Source organism: Dermacentor variabilis, chromosome 4 (genome assembly GCF_050947875.1).
Source record: "Dermacentor variabilis isolate Ectoservices chromosome 4, ASM5094787v1, whole genome shotgun sequence".
NCBI classification, from domain to species: domain Eukaryota; kingdom Metazoa; phylum Arthropoda; class Arachnida; order Ixodida; family Ixodidae; genus Dermacentor; species Dermacentor variabilis.
This window is the reverse complement of record NC_134571.1, coordinates 134,391,779-134,410,326: the sequence shown is the minus strand read 5'-3', so window position 1 is coordinate 134,410,326 and position 18,548 is coordinate 134,391,779. Positions and strand designations below refer to the sequence as shown.

Below are 18,548 nucleotides of genomic sequence, written 5' to 3'. Positions count from 1 at the left end.
GGAAGATTTAATGTCATTCGATGCATCGAATGCCATTCGGTCTCTTGCGGTGCTACACAGTAAAATATAATGGCATTCGCAAATGATAGCAATGACGATCTCGAACAAAATTTTCTTTCGGGTCCGCAGCCGTTGCAACTGTACCCATGGCACCGCACGTCAAACACGGACGAACCACCACGAGACTACACAACACCACTGCTGCCGTTGCTAAACAAACACATCCAATATGGCTGACCGCCGCAACAGACTCCTGATACAAAGAGTAATAGTGTTTGAGCACAGCCCCCGGTGAAAATATCATCGCGGCAAAAATAGTTATTCCTTTTTAAAAGTCTAAAATAATATCTTCTGACTTTGGTGATGCACGGATTATTTTTCGCGTTGCGTGTCGCTGTTGTCTATGTGGGGTCAAGAGTATACATTCGGTTCGAAATCGAATGAGTTCCCCTAACTCATTCGATGGCAAATGTCGTTCCATTCGAATGACATTAAATTACCCCGTGTAGATCCCGATAAGTGGGATTATATGCGAATGGCATTCGATTCTAATGGCAATAAATCTTCCCGTGTGACAATGGTATGACTCTGCGTAGGCCGCATTGAGAACACGTATTGGTCGACGTATAAGAGCAAAGCAAACACGCGCAAATAATGCAGTCTTGACGTAGGTATGTCAACAAATAAGTTCACTGATCATGCTCTTTTTCTATTTGTTCCCAACGAGGTATCCTACGTATTGAACCTTTGTTTATGTAACGTATCTGACGACGACAACGGTTCTTGTGGTGCAGTGTTTGGAGACCAAATTTTCGATCTCTTAATTATATGGTTGTGCTTTCATTTCGGCATCAGTACACCGTACAACAGTAAACTAGACTTAGAGCCCTTAAAAATCCGAGTCCGTATTCACAAAGAGCTGTTCCGCTAAAAGTGCTCAAGCTAGCCAATAGTGCTGCAGGACAAGTTATTAGCGAAGGCGATCAGCCAATGAAAAACAGCATTTATGAACGAAAAGCTTTGTGAATTCGGGGCCCCTGATTTTGGTCCGCTTGGGTGCCGCCTGCCACATGTTGTAGAGCTCTGATGTAAATTAATTTTTTTACCTATATATGGACATGGGTCATCCTATGTCTCGCGGAGGAAGTTAACTTTCTCAAGCAAATATAAGGCGAAGTGATCTTGCCACATGACGTTTATTCAAATATTCACTCTCAGCGGAACAAGCTCATTGGGCGTTTAAGGGTTCAAAAACGTCATTACATTGGGCGCGTGGGGGAGAAAGATGACCGGGTGATGAAGGATGAATATCGTTCTGCAGCCTTGTCTAATCTGGCGCTTGCCTTGTTGACGCGGCCCACCATTGGAGATGCGGGCACTGCAATTCTATTGACGTGCAAAGTTCGATCACGTGATCCCACCTTGCTCCGACGAAGGGAAACGGGTGGTGGGAACGCGTTTTTAAGCGCGATTTCCTAGTTAGGCTGTATTTATTTTTTAAATTTTTGTTTGCTGAAAGAAGACAAAAAGATGTATCGTAGACGTGGAGCATGATATGTCCCTTGTGCGCTTACAGCTGCGCATGATACGCATCTGAAACAGGAGGACGCAGGACTGCTGCCAGATCTATATATAAAGAATATCCGTTCAATAAATCGAGACTTTTTCCACCGCCCACCCGGCGTACCATGTGATCGATGCACCTTTCACGTTGAATGTCGAAGCTAATGCGATTAGCCTTGAAGCAAAGTATGCGAAACACCATACAGCCAAATCCTTCACTTCTTTGTAGCGGGCTTCTTCAATTTTTCTCTTACCGACATCTTCTTCACTTCTCTGTACCCCAACACTCCTCGCTAAATGAACGCGCTGGTCCCTTTCTGTACACTTCAATTCTTTCTCCGTACACGGCTGCTCTTGACGCCGACATTTTAAATGCGAAGTATTTCTTTGCCTGAGCAAAGTGCCTGAGCAAGGTCTGTTCCGAAAAATAATTCTGTTTCCGAAAAACATGGGCTAATCTCGGAGATAGTGCAGATCAAAAAGCTGCCGGGTACAGTGCAGACAAACACCGAATCTGGTGCGAACTAAGGCGCCCCGTGGCTACAGGTGATGTACATGAGCACCGACGGGAACTTCAACGACAACGTGCAGTCCTCAGGGTTTCCTTACCTTCTGCCATCAGAATCATTCCTTCATTGTGGTGTCGTCGTCATCTTTTCGCGGTTATTGCTCTGTTGCTCTCACGGCCTTGCCATATCGTCGCCATGATGCCGTACGCCATGGAGCCGTCGTCGTCATGCCATTGTCGCCGCCGTAAAGTCGCCGTCGCGCCGTGGTGCCACTTCCATCGTCATCATTTTGTCGTAGAGATTGCATTGTCCTAAACTCACAGTCATTATACCTTTGTCATTTCGCTCTCATTGTGATTACACGCTTGTCGTCTTTTGTCGTCATGCCATCGTCAACACGCCATCATCGTCATAGTCGTAGTCATACCATTGTCGTCATGCCGTAGTCGTCGTACAACTGTAATCATTTTAACATCATCATCACCTACATACACAAGGGCATTATCCAAGAATCGGAAAACCTTTAGATATGTGTTGAGGGAATGAATTGTGATGAATAAGTTGAGCGTTTCAACTTGCTGTAGCTGACTGCACTTTTTTTCCCACTTCTTTACTTCGTTCTTCTTGTTCTGCTTCTCCCTCTGACCAGTTACGCTGTGGCACGTAAAAATACTAGAGGAATACGTAAGAATGTTTACATACCTAGTGCGCCATGCCTAGACGCACATACCGAATGGCCCAAGTTGGCGCTAAAGATGTTAGAAAGGGAAATCACATCGAAAAGTGCTTAAACTTTCCAAAGAGTGCTAATCGCATTAAAGATATGCGGTTTCGCGTACCGAAGATACGTTATTATTACGGGACACGCCGTAGTGGGGGCCTCTGGTTTTTTACGTGCACCTAAATTTGCATATACACGAGCGTTCTCGCAATTTTAGCTCCTATCAAAGTGCCGCCGCCGCAGCGGGATTGAGCCCCGCAACGCCGTAGCCAGTGGGCTACCGCGGCCGCCAGGTTGAAAACGATAAGGGTCACCGAAGGGGACATTTACCGGAGAGATAAGAGGGCTATCCGCGCGCGTTGACCAGCCTACATGAGCTGCGATGCAAGCGGACCGGCGAAGACAGGATCGCGCGCCAGCGTGCGTGCGTGTAAGGCAAGACTTACATGTTTTATTGTTATGTGAGCTGTTTGTCCTGCGGGTGCAACCAAGACAAGAAACGTGGAGGCGTAACCTGGCCGTAGAGAAGAGGGGAAGGAGGTGCGTCGGAGTTGGCGTTGCGAGAGGCCTGGCCTGCGCCCATGCTGACTCCGACCCGCGGCCACTGCGCTGGATCAGCATGCGCAAGCTCACTAATGGTGATATGGGGTCGGTATCTTTTCAGGAATATTGTATGTATTATTTATTGTAGCTCCGAACCCGCATCGCAGTGCTAAGTCGAATTCTTACTGTTTCGGACAATGACATGCACTCACTCCTAAATCCGGCATGATCACACCGCCATAAGGCGCTGTATCTTTTTTCTTCTGTTGTTCAGTGCTTCTAAAAAGCGTTGTTATTCTCTGTATCGTATAGAGCGGCCGTGTTGAGCCTAGGGCCTGCAGTAATTTAGCATGTTTTAGCGTCAACAAAATCAAGGAGTGAGGTCTATACAAAAAAAAAAGAAAAAAGAAATGGTGAGCTCGTTTTGAACAGATCCGAAAAGATCGTTTTGAACAGATCCGCCCGAAAACATAGAATAAAATAAAAATAAAAACAAATTGTAGAGCGGTACTGAAGACCGGTAAAATACGCCGAATTTGGCGAAAATAAAGATAAACGACGCTGAACCTCAATTAGAGATACCGATTTATGCCTCGATTCTTTCCGTTTCTTCAGTCTAATGAACTGTGTAATGAACATTTGGGATGTAAAGTATCTCGCAGCCATACTCACATGCATTAGTCTTATCAATCTGTTGTTTTTCATGCTGCAGTCTATGGTAAACACCGCGAAAACAGTAAACAGGGGATGCCAGCCGCGCGAAAATAGGCGTAAACCGCTGGGATGGTCCCATAGTGCTTGTTTTGCTACGCGCACAGAAACCAAGCACTGCTGCCTCTGAGAAACATTATAGCCACAAGGCGAAACAGCCAGGAATGATCGAGCGCGGCAGCTCCGTACGCGGTTCCTAGAAAAGCTGCGTTGCTGTGACTCAGACTTTGTTTTCACTTGGGCTGCTATTTTTCTTTGAGCCAGCTTCTGTCGTTATAAGTTGGCTTATACGATGACTCTTGACCTATTCTCGATATCAAAACATCTTTTCGCTAATGTGCGCAAGAAAATGCTTATGGTCTGCTTACTTGAAGTCCTACTTTATGCATTCATAATTGCAGTTATCATTTTCACTTACTGTTCGGACCGCGCATTGTACACGGCTTATGACAGCGGAGCGCTTCTTTGCACCACCGTTTCGAGTATACTCAAGAAAATTTGGCGCGTTCTCACAGGAATCATTGAGGAAAAGGAAACCCCATCGGAGGTGCTTTCCTGCTACGCAGCAGCGCCATATAGATTTTTCTTCGAACCGTAAGTACGCTTTCCGGTATACGTATGTGATTATTGTTCCATAGCTAATTGTATGACATACTGCAAAAAATACTATTTTCAGCTCTGTTAGTTTGTCGCTTTTGTTACATTTTACACCTATATCGAGACATAAATGCAACAACATTCAAATTTGTGCCCCTCATCTTTATGCGTCACCACACGACTTTTGTTAATGTGACGTCTGTTTATATCACTACTTTCATAATTACGCCCTTGAATGCGACTCGTGTAAGTCGCAGGGGTACCGTTGGTCCAGCGACCCGGATCTTGGCCAAGTCGATCAGCTGATAGGGCATGGCCAAAGAAGGGGCAGCGTAGGACGAAACACAAGACGTTTAATTACTTCGTCGCATAAGAAACTTCGTTGCATAAACAACGGTCCGCTGAACAAGCTGCTCATGAAATACAGGCAAGCGCTGTCCCTAAGGGGAGACGTGACACCTTATATACTGTCCCTGTGAAAGGACTGTTTACTTCCTGGTACATTCTCGCCCAGAGATGTGGGACGTAAGCGTATAGCCGTAGCATTCGCCGGTCGTGATGTGCGTACATGAAGCATCTTAGCGCACAGGCTGGCATCGCCCTGCGTCGAACGTCGCTCACTCTGCACACACAGACGCCGATGCGCATCGCAGCTCAGCTCATGTGGTTTCCGCCACATTCAATTGCGCGAAAGGTCTTCATAATGCAAAGAAGGGGTAAGGCGTGCCGACGCGGACACAAGAGGAGGGAAGTGGACAACACGGAAAGATCTTCGTTGTTCGAGCGATGTTTTCAAAAAGTTGGCGTTTATATTTTGGCATCGTTACAGCACTCTGCAGCCGAGCCACCGGAAAGTGCCTCGAGTGACCAGTAGCGCGGAAATTTCGCGTGCATTCGCGTACTTCTTTGACTTTCGGAGAAAAAAAAAAACACTTTTATGTAGCACGTATTGAGCAAGAGAAAGCTGTATGGGGCGTTTTTCAAGTTGCTCTAGAATTTTCTCAATTACGCTTTGATTGTAATCTTAATATTTCAGAGGTTGATAAATTGTTTATTACTAATTATGTAATTAGGCGGCATGCAAACAATTATCTGAGTACCTCCAAGCGATGCCAAACAACATTATTATTATATGCAAAACTAATCTGAGTATCTCCAAGCGATGCCAAACAACATTAGTTTGGTCCTTTGTATGTGGCAGTTGTGGCAGCGATGTGGCAGTTGCATAATTCTTTTAAATCTTGGTCCATTATAGTTGGGACACTGTATATTAGTACACATGTCAACGCGAACAATGCATTACTGGCAAAAGACTAAATGCACCGGTCGGGATGGCCACGACTAAGAAAGCCAGTGTTCTTTCTGAAAGCACGCCGTGAACAGAAAGCTATTCATTAACAACAAAAAAAGCTTACAACCTAAGCACATTGACTAGGGATGTTCACATAGGGCTGTGGTTGCGTTACAGAATCTCTTGTCTGGATTATGTGAACCTTCCCGCAAACTTGCATATTATTCCACAGTGACCGCGAGGAAGTCATATTCAACAATGCAAGAAAAAAAAAAAACAAGCTGAGGACGCTGACACAGGGATTTGGCATTGGTGCATAGCATAAGATTTTTCGCTGTATTATAGGGAGTTTCCCTCAAACTTTATTATTCTTCGAGAGCAACCACTGATTCACAGTTTGTTGTGTTGCCTTAAGCGCTGAAGTTCAAGTTACAGCTGCTAATACCTTAGCACAGCGTTGGCGGCTACTTAGTTAAGCACAGGACAGGCATGGACAGACTCGTGCGCAAGTACACAGTCTGGTCACTTCGAGCCCCGACAGGATAGTCCATATTAAGCACAAAATCGCATTTGTGAACGTTAGCGCTCGCACCGTTGCTCTTTTCCATATTGCACGCGCCACCTTATATTTATTGTGGCGCCAAAGTAATCTACGATTCATTATTGTTGCATTCCGCTTCCCCTTTATTTTCAGAATATCTTGGAGCGTGTTTAAGTATTTCCTTCATTTCTGTAAATGCCGAGGTATCTGTGTTGGTTGACCATGGGAAATTACTTTTTCCTAAATTGACGCCATGTATTTATTCGTCTCGTAATCAAAGATCACAATTCCATATTTGTGCTAAACATAAGGCCTAAATTTGTCGCAGCGCTGCCACACATATTCGCAAATGTGTGAAAAATATTTTTTAGCCCTATGTTGCCCGCATACATCAGTCCGGGCACCTTCTGTTGCTCCATTTGTGCAATATGCGCGCATGATAAATCAAACCCTAATTAAATGTTTCGCTGTCGTCTCTCTACGCCATTAACTTAAAGCCTGAACAATGGAGACAGAGGAGATCCTTGCTTGAGTCGTTGGGGATTTTCCACCAATTCATGACATTTTCGGTCTTCCGATACGATTTGTATGGTGTCAGCTGTCGCGACGCCGTATAGCGGTGGCGTTTTTATGGATCACCTACGACAAAGCGCTAGAAACACCGTTGTCCGTAGACGCCAACTGGGTTAGATAGCAAGAGACTTCTATGAATTGATATTTTGGCGTTGCCCTTTCGGCAATTTGTCGTACTTCCCCGCAACACACCATCGCAACTCGATCGGAAGATCAATAGATTTATCTAGTTTCCACAGCATTTCATTAGCAATGTCGAGAGGGGGTATTTCCCTTCAATAACATGCGAATTTATGACACTAAGTCGGCACTCACCCCGGTATTCATAGATGCGTCTTAACATGATCGAAGCCTATCTATCGCTTGATCTAAATAACGCCTACTGTGAACGTGCGAAAAAAAGAAATAAAACGAAAAAAGAAGTTCAATAACAGTTCTGGCCATGTGCCCGCCAGGCGTCGTTTAGGTGAAGTCAAGCATGGATTTCTTCTTAACATGCATTTTTGAATTCGGGGGGTAGTGGTGTAAATGCACGTATTATTAGAAGAAAACACTCTCTGAACGTTCCTGTTTAAAACTCGTTAGAACTCGGCCAACTACCCGCCCTGGTTGTTCAGTAGCTATGGTGTTGGGCTGCTGAGCACGAGGTCGCAGGATCGAATCCCGGGCACGGTGGCCGCATTTCGATGGGGGCGAAATGCGAAAACACCCGTGTACTTAGATTTAGGTGCACGTTAAAGAACCCCAGGGGGTCTAAATTTCCTGAGTCCTCCACTACTGCGTGCCTCATAATCAGAAAGTGGTTTTAGCACGTAAAACCCCGTAATTTAGAACTCGGCCAATCGCAGGAAATGTATATCGACTTTTTTTGGAAATGGAGCCCATCGAAATTTGCGGTGAAGTCCAGCATATTGCGTAACGGGCAATGTCCAAAATTCCGACCCATGCTAACACTACCACGCTTAAGAACCTTGCGGGTGTCCAGGCAGTGAGGCATAGTTCCTAAGACTTACTCAGTGATTAAACAAACTAGACCCATGTATTCTCATGTAACAAATATCCGTGATCAATGCGTAATTTCCTTCATAAAATCAAACTATTTTTTAAAATTTCCTAACCGCTAGGTAGACAAAAAGAAGTGTGCCAGCAGCGGCCGCACTTCAACGGGGTGCGAACTGCAAAATAGCCCGTGTGCCACGCATTGGGTGTATAATAAAGAACCCAAGGTTGCCAAAAATTAATCTCCCAACATGGCGTGCTTCATAAACAGATCTTGTTTTGGCACGTAAAACATAAGAATTTATTTCAATATTAATTATTTTATGCCATTGTGACGCCGCATGTTTTACACCACTTTTCGCTAACGTTAATAACGTATGCCCCCTCGCTCGTAAAGCATGGTGCCCGGCTAGCAGTGCCCGAGTAAATAACTAAACAAAATAAATATTCCGTAGCTCGCCCCGCCGCCCAATATTTTGTCGTTCGAATGGCGCATCGTCCTCGAGCGACGGCGCTGTCGAAGCTCACGTCAACATCGACGATGCTCTTTTGGAGTGCGGCCGTTCCGCTGTTAGCACTTTGTTTCGTCTACGAAGACGGAGGTACGCCAGTGCAACGCTTCCGGCGAACGAAGCCGCAACCGTCGCCGGCGGGACTGCCGCGCCCTTGCACGGGGCCCCACGGTCGACGCCCCCTTCGCTTCCCGCGTTTCCGCAACCCGAGCTCTCCCCCCGCGGCGTGCGACTACACTGCATCCTTTCGCAAGCATTTACACGAGGCTTTCGCTTCCGTCCGGGGCTGTTGAGTCTGTAGGGTAGAACGCCCCGCTCTGCTCGGCTATAGATATCCTTCGTCAGCGAAGAATTTTCGCGGATAATTATGCGAAGACTTCCGGCTTACACCTGCGTTACCTGCTCAGGTATTTGAAAGTTTGCACGTTTAGCGCATGTCTCAAGAGCAGCCATTAGTTATGCGCCGAATTCTTTCATCGAGTGAATATTTCAGACTCTTTGGCGGAGCTCCAAGAAGGCGTCAGTAGGGCGTTGCTTATGGGCACCGCGTGATGAGGTCGTAGAATGTAACAGATCCTCACATTTTAGTCTTGTAGACTATAATGTACGTAGCTCGAGAATATCCTTTCTACCTATTCTTTCGGCCCTTGAAAACTAGGGAACGCTTTAAAAGGAATGACCGAGTCATTATTGGTAACCTGTTAGGCCGGATGTAAACATCCACGTGGGTGCGGCCGCTCATCGTATATACTTTCTCGAAGGAAACAAACGGTGCAAAGTAGGTTATTTAAGTGAGCGGTTTTTACTCTATAGCACCGTCCTTGTTTTATTCTGCGTTTTCCGGTTAGCTATATTCAGGTAATAGCGTCGCATACTTTTAAAATATGCAAAATGTTCTGACGGTTTAACTGCAGTGCTGCCATGCTTGCCATAATGTGTAAAAGGATTGGGCCGTGTATGCGTTAGTTACATGCAGCACAGTCTCAGTCCCTGGGCACATACTACGCGTTGTGTTTAAATTTCAAGCCATGTAATGTTACTTACAAATTGGGAAAAATTTTACGAATGCAAACTGACCAAAATAGGTTTGAATGGAACAAACATCAAGAGTCATTTCTGCGTCATAAACATCCGCCAATATTCTTCTGTGCTTAATTGCTAATCTACATTTCCTATAACCACTTATTTCATATTAGCTCTCAAATTACTTTTTTTTTCAAGTGCTTGGTGGACAATGCCTTACAATTCCGTTGTATATATATATATATATATATATATATATATATATATATATATATATATATATATATATATATATATATATACACAGGGTATCCCAGCTAACTTTTGCCTGCGTTTAAAAATGAGCGAATGCCACGCAGCTGAACAGAACCAAGGTGATGTTGCTTACCGATTCGTACGCATCTGCCGGTGTTAAGCATGGACTCTGAGATATGCATCCACTCACATCCATTGTAAGAATTGGCCTAAGCGAAACATTGTTTGGCTCCGCGTGCAAGGTAAGCTTATCGCTATTTGTCGCTTTACTTACGTTAATGAACATCTCGAAGCGCTAACTACTACGAAGTTGGTTGGAATGTGGGCTTGTTGATAATGCATCTTCGAGGGGTGTACGGTAGCGCGATTAAAAGATGGGACAAAGACAGACGCATAGGGACACACACAGTCCTGTGTGTGTCCCAGTGTGTCTTCTTTTGTCCCTTCTTTTAATCGCACTACCGTACACCCTTTGAAGATCCTACAAAGAGTTGCAGTGGTGAGAGTTATTAACGAGGCGCTGTCATACGCGTTCACCCATTTATAAGCGTCACTGACAGTGCCAATTTCTTTAAGAAAGGCCAGTTTGTATTAGGGAAGGAAAGGGATAGTATATGCACATATATCATTCTTCAGGCTCTTTGTCAAGTTTCTGTAACATAAACAGAATACGCAATGCCTTCCTCATGCATCTATCCATAGATCCATACTGAATGTGTGCTGGATGCAAGAAGATCTCCATAGCGATGAGAAATGTTGCCAGAGCATTACTACTGGCCCTGTCTCTGTCTGCCGCGGCGGTTCCTGGCGATGCCCTGCCCTCCACCTGCCGTTCCGAGTACCGGGACCTACCGGGTGGCCTGGTGCACACGGCCTGCAAACCTCTCAACCCAAACTGCATCCATGTCTCGACGGGACTCAGCGCGGCTGAGAAAGCCGAAGTGCTCAAGGCCCACAACGACTACCGGTCGCAGGTGGCACAAGGACGGCTCCCCGGGTTTCCGGCTGCTACGAATATGTACCGATTGGTACGTATCTGCCTGTGCTAAGCATGGACTCGGAAATATGCGCCCGCTCGCGCCCACACACTGGGAGAATCGGCCTAAGGGAAGCATTGTTTCGTTACGCGTGCAGCTAAGCTTATCGCTATTTATCGCTTTACTATCTGTAAGGTCGCTCTGATTGTTCGGGTTCTTAAGTGTCACGAATCGGCCACGTGCTTTGTGCATAGAGAGGGGGTTCACTTGCCCCCGTGTCAGCCGGGCGACAGTTGCTTTGTTATGTGGGGTCACAGGCACAGCGCGGTGTTGGGTGACGCATCGCGGCAGGTGCCAGGTGGGCGAGTGCCGATTCCGGGAAGTCGGCATTGTGCGCACGGTGTTTGCAGTCCGCCGACGGTCACACGAGTCCACACATACCAGCCTTGAAAGGGACCGCTGTACAAGGTATTGTGAGTGTGGCTCCCGAGTGCCTGACTAATTGGAGGCGCCGCCGAGGTTAAGAAGGGCTTAGCAACTCTGACCCCGTTCCGCATGCAGTGAGCATGGACCTAATCTTCTACGCGTCCGGAACGCAATCGCCAGCCTTGTTGTTGGGTGCGACTGCCGGTGTGGTGTCGAAGGCCAGCTTACAGTGCACGCTGTAGGAATGCGGTGCACACGTAAAGAGTGCATTCGGACGACGGCGTCTTGGAAACACGCACTCGGAGAACTTTGTTTTGTAGACAATAAGTTTGAAGGACAAGGAGGGCCATCAGTCTCCCACGCGGACAAACTTTGAGTACGGCCGCACTACGTGGTATCGATGCCCCTGCTTCCGAGACATTTGCGGCCTAGACGCCGTTGGGATTTGAAACGGTCTAGCGATAACTTGTTCGGTCCTGGCGTGTTTTGCTGAGCCCGTCACTAACTACGGAGAAATGAGAGGGCAACGGAGTTTTGGCGAAGAAGGAAAAGAGCTTTGTTTTCCAATATGTTTATTTTTAAGAGTAAGCCCATCCCTGTGGGTTGAGGCTTAACAAACGGTTGACTCTGATTGGCAACTGAACCTGTGGGACGGGCCAACGGCCCTGCCGCCTTTTTTTCTTTGTGTAATTGTGCTATAAAAATTGGGACGACATGCTGTCCCTCAGACTTGGCTGAAATCAGGATTACTGATAGATCAGTGAGGCTCCGTACCATGTACGTTAGACTTGGCTGAAATCAGGATTGCTGATAGATCAGTGAGCCTCCGTACTATGTGCGTTAAAACGAGTCTGGGCTCTAACAGTCATTGAGACAGTCGAAGAGTGAGACTTTGTTTCTCAATTGTTCAAATTTGTAATGTATTTGTTTTACCTGCCATGTATATAGAAAAGCTTGCGTATAAATATTTCTTGTACATCTGATCTGCATCGCTTCCTGTCTGCGTTTGATCAACAACTGCCGATCATCGTCCGAGAAGCTTCAAGTTCCAACGGTGAAGCGAGGACGGAGAACGAACGAAACTTTACTCTATCGTTAATGAGCGTTTCAAAGCGCTAACTAATCTCTAGACAGCAGTTCACGTACAATGCAACAGAACAAAAATAATGTCAAAACATAGCAAAACACGCAGATTAGCGTTTGCAGGTACCGAGGTATGACTACGAGACACGTTTGTTGTTTGAGCAATGGAACATCTTCGAAATCGACTAACGGAAGACCGCGTAGAATGCACTGATCCGGAATATATCATTCTTCCTACTATTTTCCTGCGTACCATTCAAGTGTTCGCTGAAGTTGACTTAGGTTGAAATTTGGTGGGAATGGGATGCCTAATTTTGAGGATAGGCATTTTTTTTCCCGAGAGAGCGCCATTGTCACATGACAGCAATGGCAGCTGAACGAGGCGGTTATTTACGTGTTTGTATAGAAGGAGAAGCCATTTTTTACCGATTCCAGGAAAGAGGCAAATGAAATACTCTCTCAGCATAATAATACATAGAGCCATACATACGCACGTGCTTTGTCTGATTTTGTTTCGGAAAATGCCGGTCTGCGCTACTGGTAGCCTTCCATATGGTGGACGAAACCGCTATCACAAACAAGAACATAGTCATGTTGATGGGCCCCATGTTGCCTCTTGTCGATTCTTTTGTGCGCACTGTGCCGAGCCCAGAAGGATTCATTTGTAATCCCTACGGTCAAAGCTGAACGTTAAACGACGCTTTCTGCACAATATTGGCTTAACCTCCCGATCAGCTCTGCCGGAGCAGACATACGAACTTAGCGGCTGTGCTATAGGCCTCCCATCCGCTAAACGCGATCGACATCGTATGAAATTTTGCGGCGTTGGCGAGGGCTGAAGTTACGAGATTTCAAATTTGGAGGCGTGTTTTGCTTCATCTACAGTTCAACAAAATGTCGAGACAAGCACAGGCGTTATAGCAATCGTGACACCTTTGCTATGTTTTGGCTGATCACCGATCGCACCGTCTGCTGAAAACTATGGTCAACGGGCTTGCTTCTTGGCGTCCTTTTCCGTTGGACTACTGCCGCTTCCCGTCATTTTCTTCCCGTCAGAGTACCTCCACTTGTGGTCACAGGTCGCGCGGTGTCATCTGTTGACTTACAAAAAAAAAAATCAGCATCGGTGTTTTGCTTTAGCAGCAGTCCGATGTTCGTGGGCATCCTCGTTATCGCATCGTGGCCGTCACGGCTCGCCTAGGGAGCTCGACGGGTGGGGCCTGGGCCCTGACGTCCGATTCGCAGACGCCGGCGAGTGCTTTCTGTTCAACTTCACTCAACTAGACCAGTTCAAGCTGACTAGGAAGCTTCTTGTCACCGTCGCGTTTCGAAGGGTTCGACAACAAATCACCATCCTCATCATCACCGACACTCCCGCGTCCTGGCACGTTGTGAAGCGTCAGCTGCACCGCTACCGAAACCAATGCACGATTTTGGTGCGTAGGCGCTTGCCAGCGCGTGCCGACAGATGCCTGCAGATGAACGTTGAGTTTCGATGCGTATTTTAATCGTCCCAAAGCGGTAGATGCTAGTTGCCACGAGCAGAGGGCGCTTATATGACGCTCTTTGGCCAGACCAGGCCCTTGCGCCATTAAACACCACATATCATGATCATCATTATCATCATTATCAAAGCGTGCTTAAGCTGAGAATTGGACCCGCGTTAAGGTGGCTGAGCCACTCGACCTGTGGACTAGAGCAGCGGGCTTTGGTGCCTTGGAACCATGATTCAAACCTCACCATCAGACCCTTATGTTTCTTTCATTGAGCGACAACATGTGTCAAGCTTCCACTGACGCTACTTGACGAAATGCCGGCCAGCGACCGAGCTATTTATGCGAAACACTGTGGAGCTTGGCAAATGAAGTCTCGCATTTAAGATCACGGTATCATAACGCGGAGAGATCGATTTCATCTTAAGCGCTTTGAAGGCAGCTATCGGAGAACTGTTAAGACACACTGCATCTATGGGACACTCCCATCGCAACTACTCGGGGACTTGAGACACGTCGTCTGCAGCCAGTGCCAGTCACCGAAAAGTACACTAACGGAGGCTCTCGCGCTCGATATATCGCAGGGGCATTCGCGGCCATGGTCAGAGGGATATACATAAAAATATCTTTAGGTCAAGCAACACAGTTCACACTTAGATTATAATAAGCTTGCTGACATTATTCTTGTACAGCAGAAATGCGTCCTGTAGGTGGCCGCTTCACTTTCTCGTTTTCTGACCGTTGTCACACGCGTTCATGTTAATGTAAACTTTTTAGCGCATGCGCGAAGCCTTTACAACGCACCTATTTTGCATTGAACAGGAATTCAAAGCACGAGTCTCAATCAATAGAGTAGTACTTTGTCCCGATAATATGCATGTATAGAAAACCCTATACTACACCTGGTACTTTAAAGTGGCGTCGGCAAAAGGAACACGATTACGTTCACCACCACATGCAGTGTTATATATTTAGTGCTTGCAATTTGCGTAAGCTTCCGTGAAATCATTTACAATGCACACCCCCTTCCACATACATAAATTTCCAAATACACATATCTATATTAGCAGGAGGGATTGAAGTAGTTTTCAGCCATTTGGTCGCACTAAAATTGGTAACACTGTTTTCTGTGCAGAAATGGGACAACGAGCTTGCACAGGTCGCCCAAGCTTTCACCAACTTGTGCGACGACAGGCACGATAAGGAAGCGCAGCGAAGAACATGTAAGTTGCAAAAATGTGAGGTTAGCTCGAGCGACTATAGAGTAACAAGGACACAAACAGAAGCGTTTTGTGTGCGCTAATCACCACTTTGAATAATTTCTTCGAGAGGACCGAACAGTGAGGGCTGCATCACAAAGCACAGTTACTGAATTAATATTGAAGAAAGCTGAATTCCGATTGGATGGATGGATGGATGGATGCGCTTATCGCTGTTCATGCAAGTGGCAACAAGAATGCTTTTGTTTCCAACATATTGACTGGGGTCCCGCCTTCGCCAGTGAATACATGGTATGGTATAGCGTGTTCTTGAAATAATGTACATGATACAGGGGACCTCCATATGTGTTTATCCGCTAATAAGTCATATATCAGGAAATAGATACCAACACAAGCAACATTTCTGCTGTAGGATACTTGCATGCATGACAACTGAGCAACACACATGTACTGGTAAAGAGCAGAATCATGCACCACAGGCGTGAAAAGAACATATTTGTAGTAATAGGTGACAACCGTAACAAAACTCAAAATACCGGACAAGCAGTACAACAAAAAAGGCTTAACAAAGAAGTTGGGCACATTGGTATGACAAAATTTGCGATAACCATTCTTTGTGAGTCTCACTCGTCCTAGATTGAAGAAACTAAAACGCATCATCAGCAGCCCAGGGAGTGGATGGGAAAACTGCACTGTGGTAGCTTAATTTGTAAAAGCATCGCGTGCGTAATGCGAAGACGTGGGTTCGTATCTCACCTGCGGTCGGTCGCTTTTTCATACATTTACATCATCATCATCAGGCTGGTTACGCCCACTGCAGGGCAAAGGCCTCTCCCATACTTCTGGTCTGCAGCGGTGGCGTAGAGGTAGAACACCCGCCTCGCGTGCAAGAGGTCCGTGGTTCGAATCCCGGTGCCGGCAATTTTCCACCGGATTTTAAAAAAATCCGCCTGTTAATAAAATTGCACAAACAGGCCTGGAGTGTGGCCTGATCCCGGCGACCAGAACCGGTAAGGCACTCCCTCACCAGAGCAGGATTGGCCACCCTGGTGCAGTACTTGGCCACAACCTCCTATATGAACACAACAATCATACACTTACATTTCCCATTTATTCTCATGTCTGTCATTCAATAAGGAACTACAAGTAATTTATTCTATACTGTACTTGGTGCCATTGCTTGTTGGCGTCTTATGATATGATTAATAAAAATCGAGCACCTCGGTTTCTTTTCTTCTCGTTCATTACATAGCGAGGGGCTGGAATCCGGCAGCTTTGATTCCTTCAGGCAGCAGGTGGATGTTTATTTAACAGTTGCCTTCACCCAAAAAGTTAACGTAAACATGACGTCTGCGGCAGAAAGGATATTCCACATCCGCCACCAGCACCGGGAGTGGTGGCGCTAGCTAACACTCCCAGGGTTGGCTCCTGTAGGTAAACATAAGTAGCCCAGAAAGTGGATGGTAAAACTGGCGCCCCGGTAGCTCAATCGGTAAGAGCATCGTATGTGCAGTGCGAAGACCTGGCTTCATGTCGCACCTGCGGCCAGTTGTCTTTTCCTTCACTTTCATTTTCCATTTATCGTTTCTTTCATTCATTTAGGAGCCACAAGTAATTTTCCCTATGCTGTCTTTGGTGTCATTGTTTGTTGGCTTCTTATAGACTAGTACAAATGGGGCTGCTCGGTTTCCTTCTTTCACCCCGCCCCACACATACACACACATGCCATACAGGCACACACACAAACACACGCACTTATATATGCATATATATAAACAATTGCATAAAGCCCACAGACAATGAAATCGAAAAAAGCATGGGGTTAGGAAAACTGTTCTTCAAATAAACATGGTGAAAATAATAAGAAAAAAAAAGGCCAATATAAAGGGGACGAGAGGGTAGACTGTTGCCAGTGGGAGCAGAACCCACAGCCGCCGCCTTACGTATGCGTTGCACTACCGACTGTGCTACGGCGACGTCCACAAACCCGTGCACTGTCTTGATTATCTATGTGTTCTAGATGTAGCCCTGGCAGGTGTTAACAAGTGCCACTCAGGCTCATGGCGGGTGTATGTGGAACTTTCTAGGCCCCACCAACGGTGATTAAACCTTGTGGCATTCTTCTGTAGAAGTACAACTATGGGCTATTTATATTATGCGCAAAAAATATAGATTTCAATTCGAATCCGCGGTTTGCCATATGGTGTGACATAACATGTGAAGTTAGGTTCACGGACGGCGATGAAAAACCTTCGTATTGTCACGGGGTGGTGACGTTGAATAACACAGTTGCAATACTGTGAATTACAAAACTAACTTTTATTGGGTGAACCTGTGCCCACAAAAACAGGCTACACTTATAGCACAACGATAGCGGCGAACACGGTCGGCGATCGTCGAAAATCTGATCAACGGGTCAAGCGCGTCGGCTTTTATAGATCAATCGTCGAACGTTCCAGACTAATCGTTGGAACCCGCGTGCCTTCCACAAAGTTCTACACCATTCGCGTCAGGCGATGAAATCAGATAACATAAGGTTCGGCGACAACAGACAGCGGATAGAAGCATCGATAACATTCCAGAAACTTCGGATACATACAGGCGCGTCCCGTGCTGTGCGATAACATTTGTTAGGCGGCGAAACGTGGTCGCCCGATAAAGATAAGTACACGTGTCAGTATGCTACCCAGCAGCTTCAAGGCTGCCGAATTGGATGCCGTCGCTGGGAATGAATCATAAGAAGGACACCGAGGGGCTCTATTTATGAAATCACAAGCATATAAAGTCGAACCAACAGGAAATGAAGTCAAGAAAGGTATAAGGTTTGTTAGCTGTTGTTCAAATTGAAATGTAGAAAATAATATGTGAAATGGAGAGTGAAAGGGAACGAAAACATAAAAAGGTAACTTGCCACAGGAGGGAACCGAACCCACAAACTTCGCATTACGCGTGGGTTGCACTAACATGTGCGCTTCGGCGACCATCCATCAGTACGTCTATACTATCTTGTGTAGCTATGTATACTGGATCTGGCCCTTCGAGTTTTTCCCAGTGCCACTCAGGGTGCTAGCGGGATGATGGGGAACAACCTTCCCTGCTTGACGGCGTCGCGTGACACGTGAGCTTTGAAGGAATATAACAGGTTCATTCATAGCGAGGGTCTCGAGTCTGGCAGCCTTGATGCCATTAGGTAGCATGGGAGGGTTTTTAACAACGTGGCTGCTCCTAAAGCCACGTGTTACGCGACTTCATCGGGAAGAGAACAATTCTCCATACGCTCACCTTAGCCTTGAGTCGCGGTGGCAAAGCTTTTGTATTGAAATTGTATGCATAAATACCCAAGGTAGTGAATGGATTGATGGCTGTTGCCGTAGCACAATTGGCAGATCAACGGACGTGGTGGTTGCGGGTTCATATCTGACCAGCCACACGTTAACAATAAATATTCTAGTTATTTCATTATTAGGAGGATAAATATTAGTATGGCTAAACATGAAGGATGTAGTGCGCA

At 46.2% G+C, this 18,548-nt stretch overlaps 1 protein-coding gene across 3 annotated transcripts in view; it reads left to right on the top strand.

Annotated features, from left to right (window-relative positions):
- The first annotated feature begins 3,225 nt into the window (after positions 1–3,225).
- LOC142579804 (scoloptoxin SSD43-like) overlaps positions 3,226–18,548 on the top strand; it is a 54,856-nt gene continuing 39,533 nt past the window's right edge. The window contains exons 1-4 of one of the 3 annotated variants that reach the window (XM_075690380.1): positions 3,226–3,441; positions 4,563–4,641; positions 10,541–10,866; positions 14,953–15,040. In XM_075690380.1, coding sequence (XP_075546495.1) covers positions 10,552–10,866; positions 14,953–15,040 — 403 coding nt within the window. In that variant the 5' untranslated portion in view covers positions 3,226–3,441; positions 4,563–4,641; positions 10,541–10,551. Of the gene's footprint in view, positions 3,442–4,337; positions 4,642–8,672; positions 8,968–10,540; positions 10,867–14,952; positions 15,041–18,548 lie in introns of those variants that run through there. The other 2 variants (XM_075690378.1, XM_075690377.1) reach the window with 2 other exon arrangements.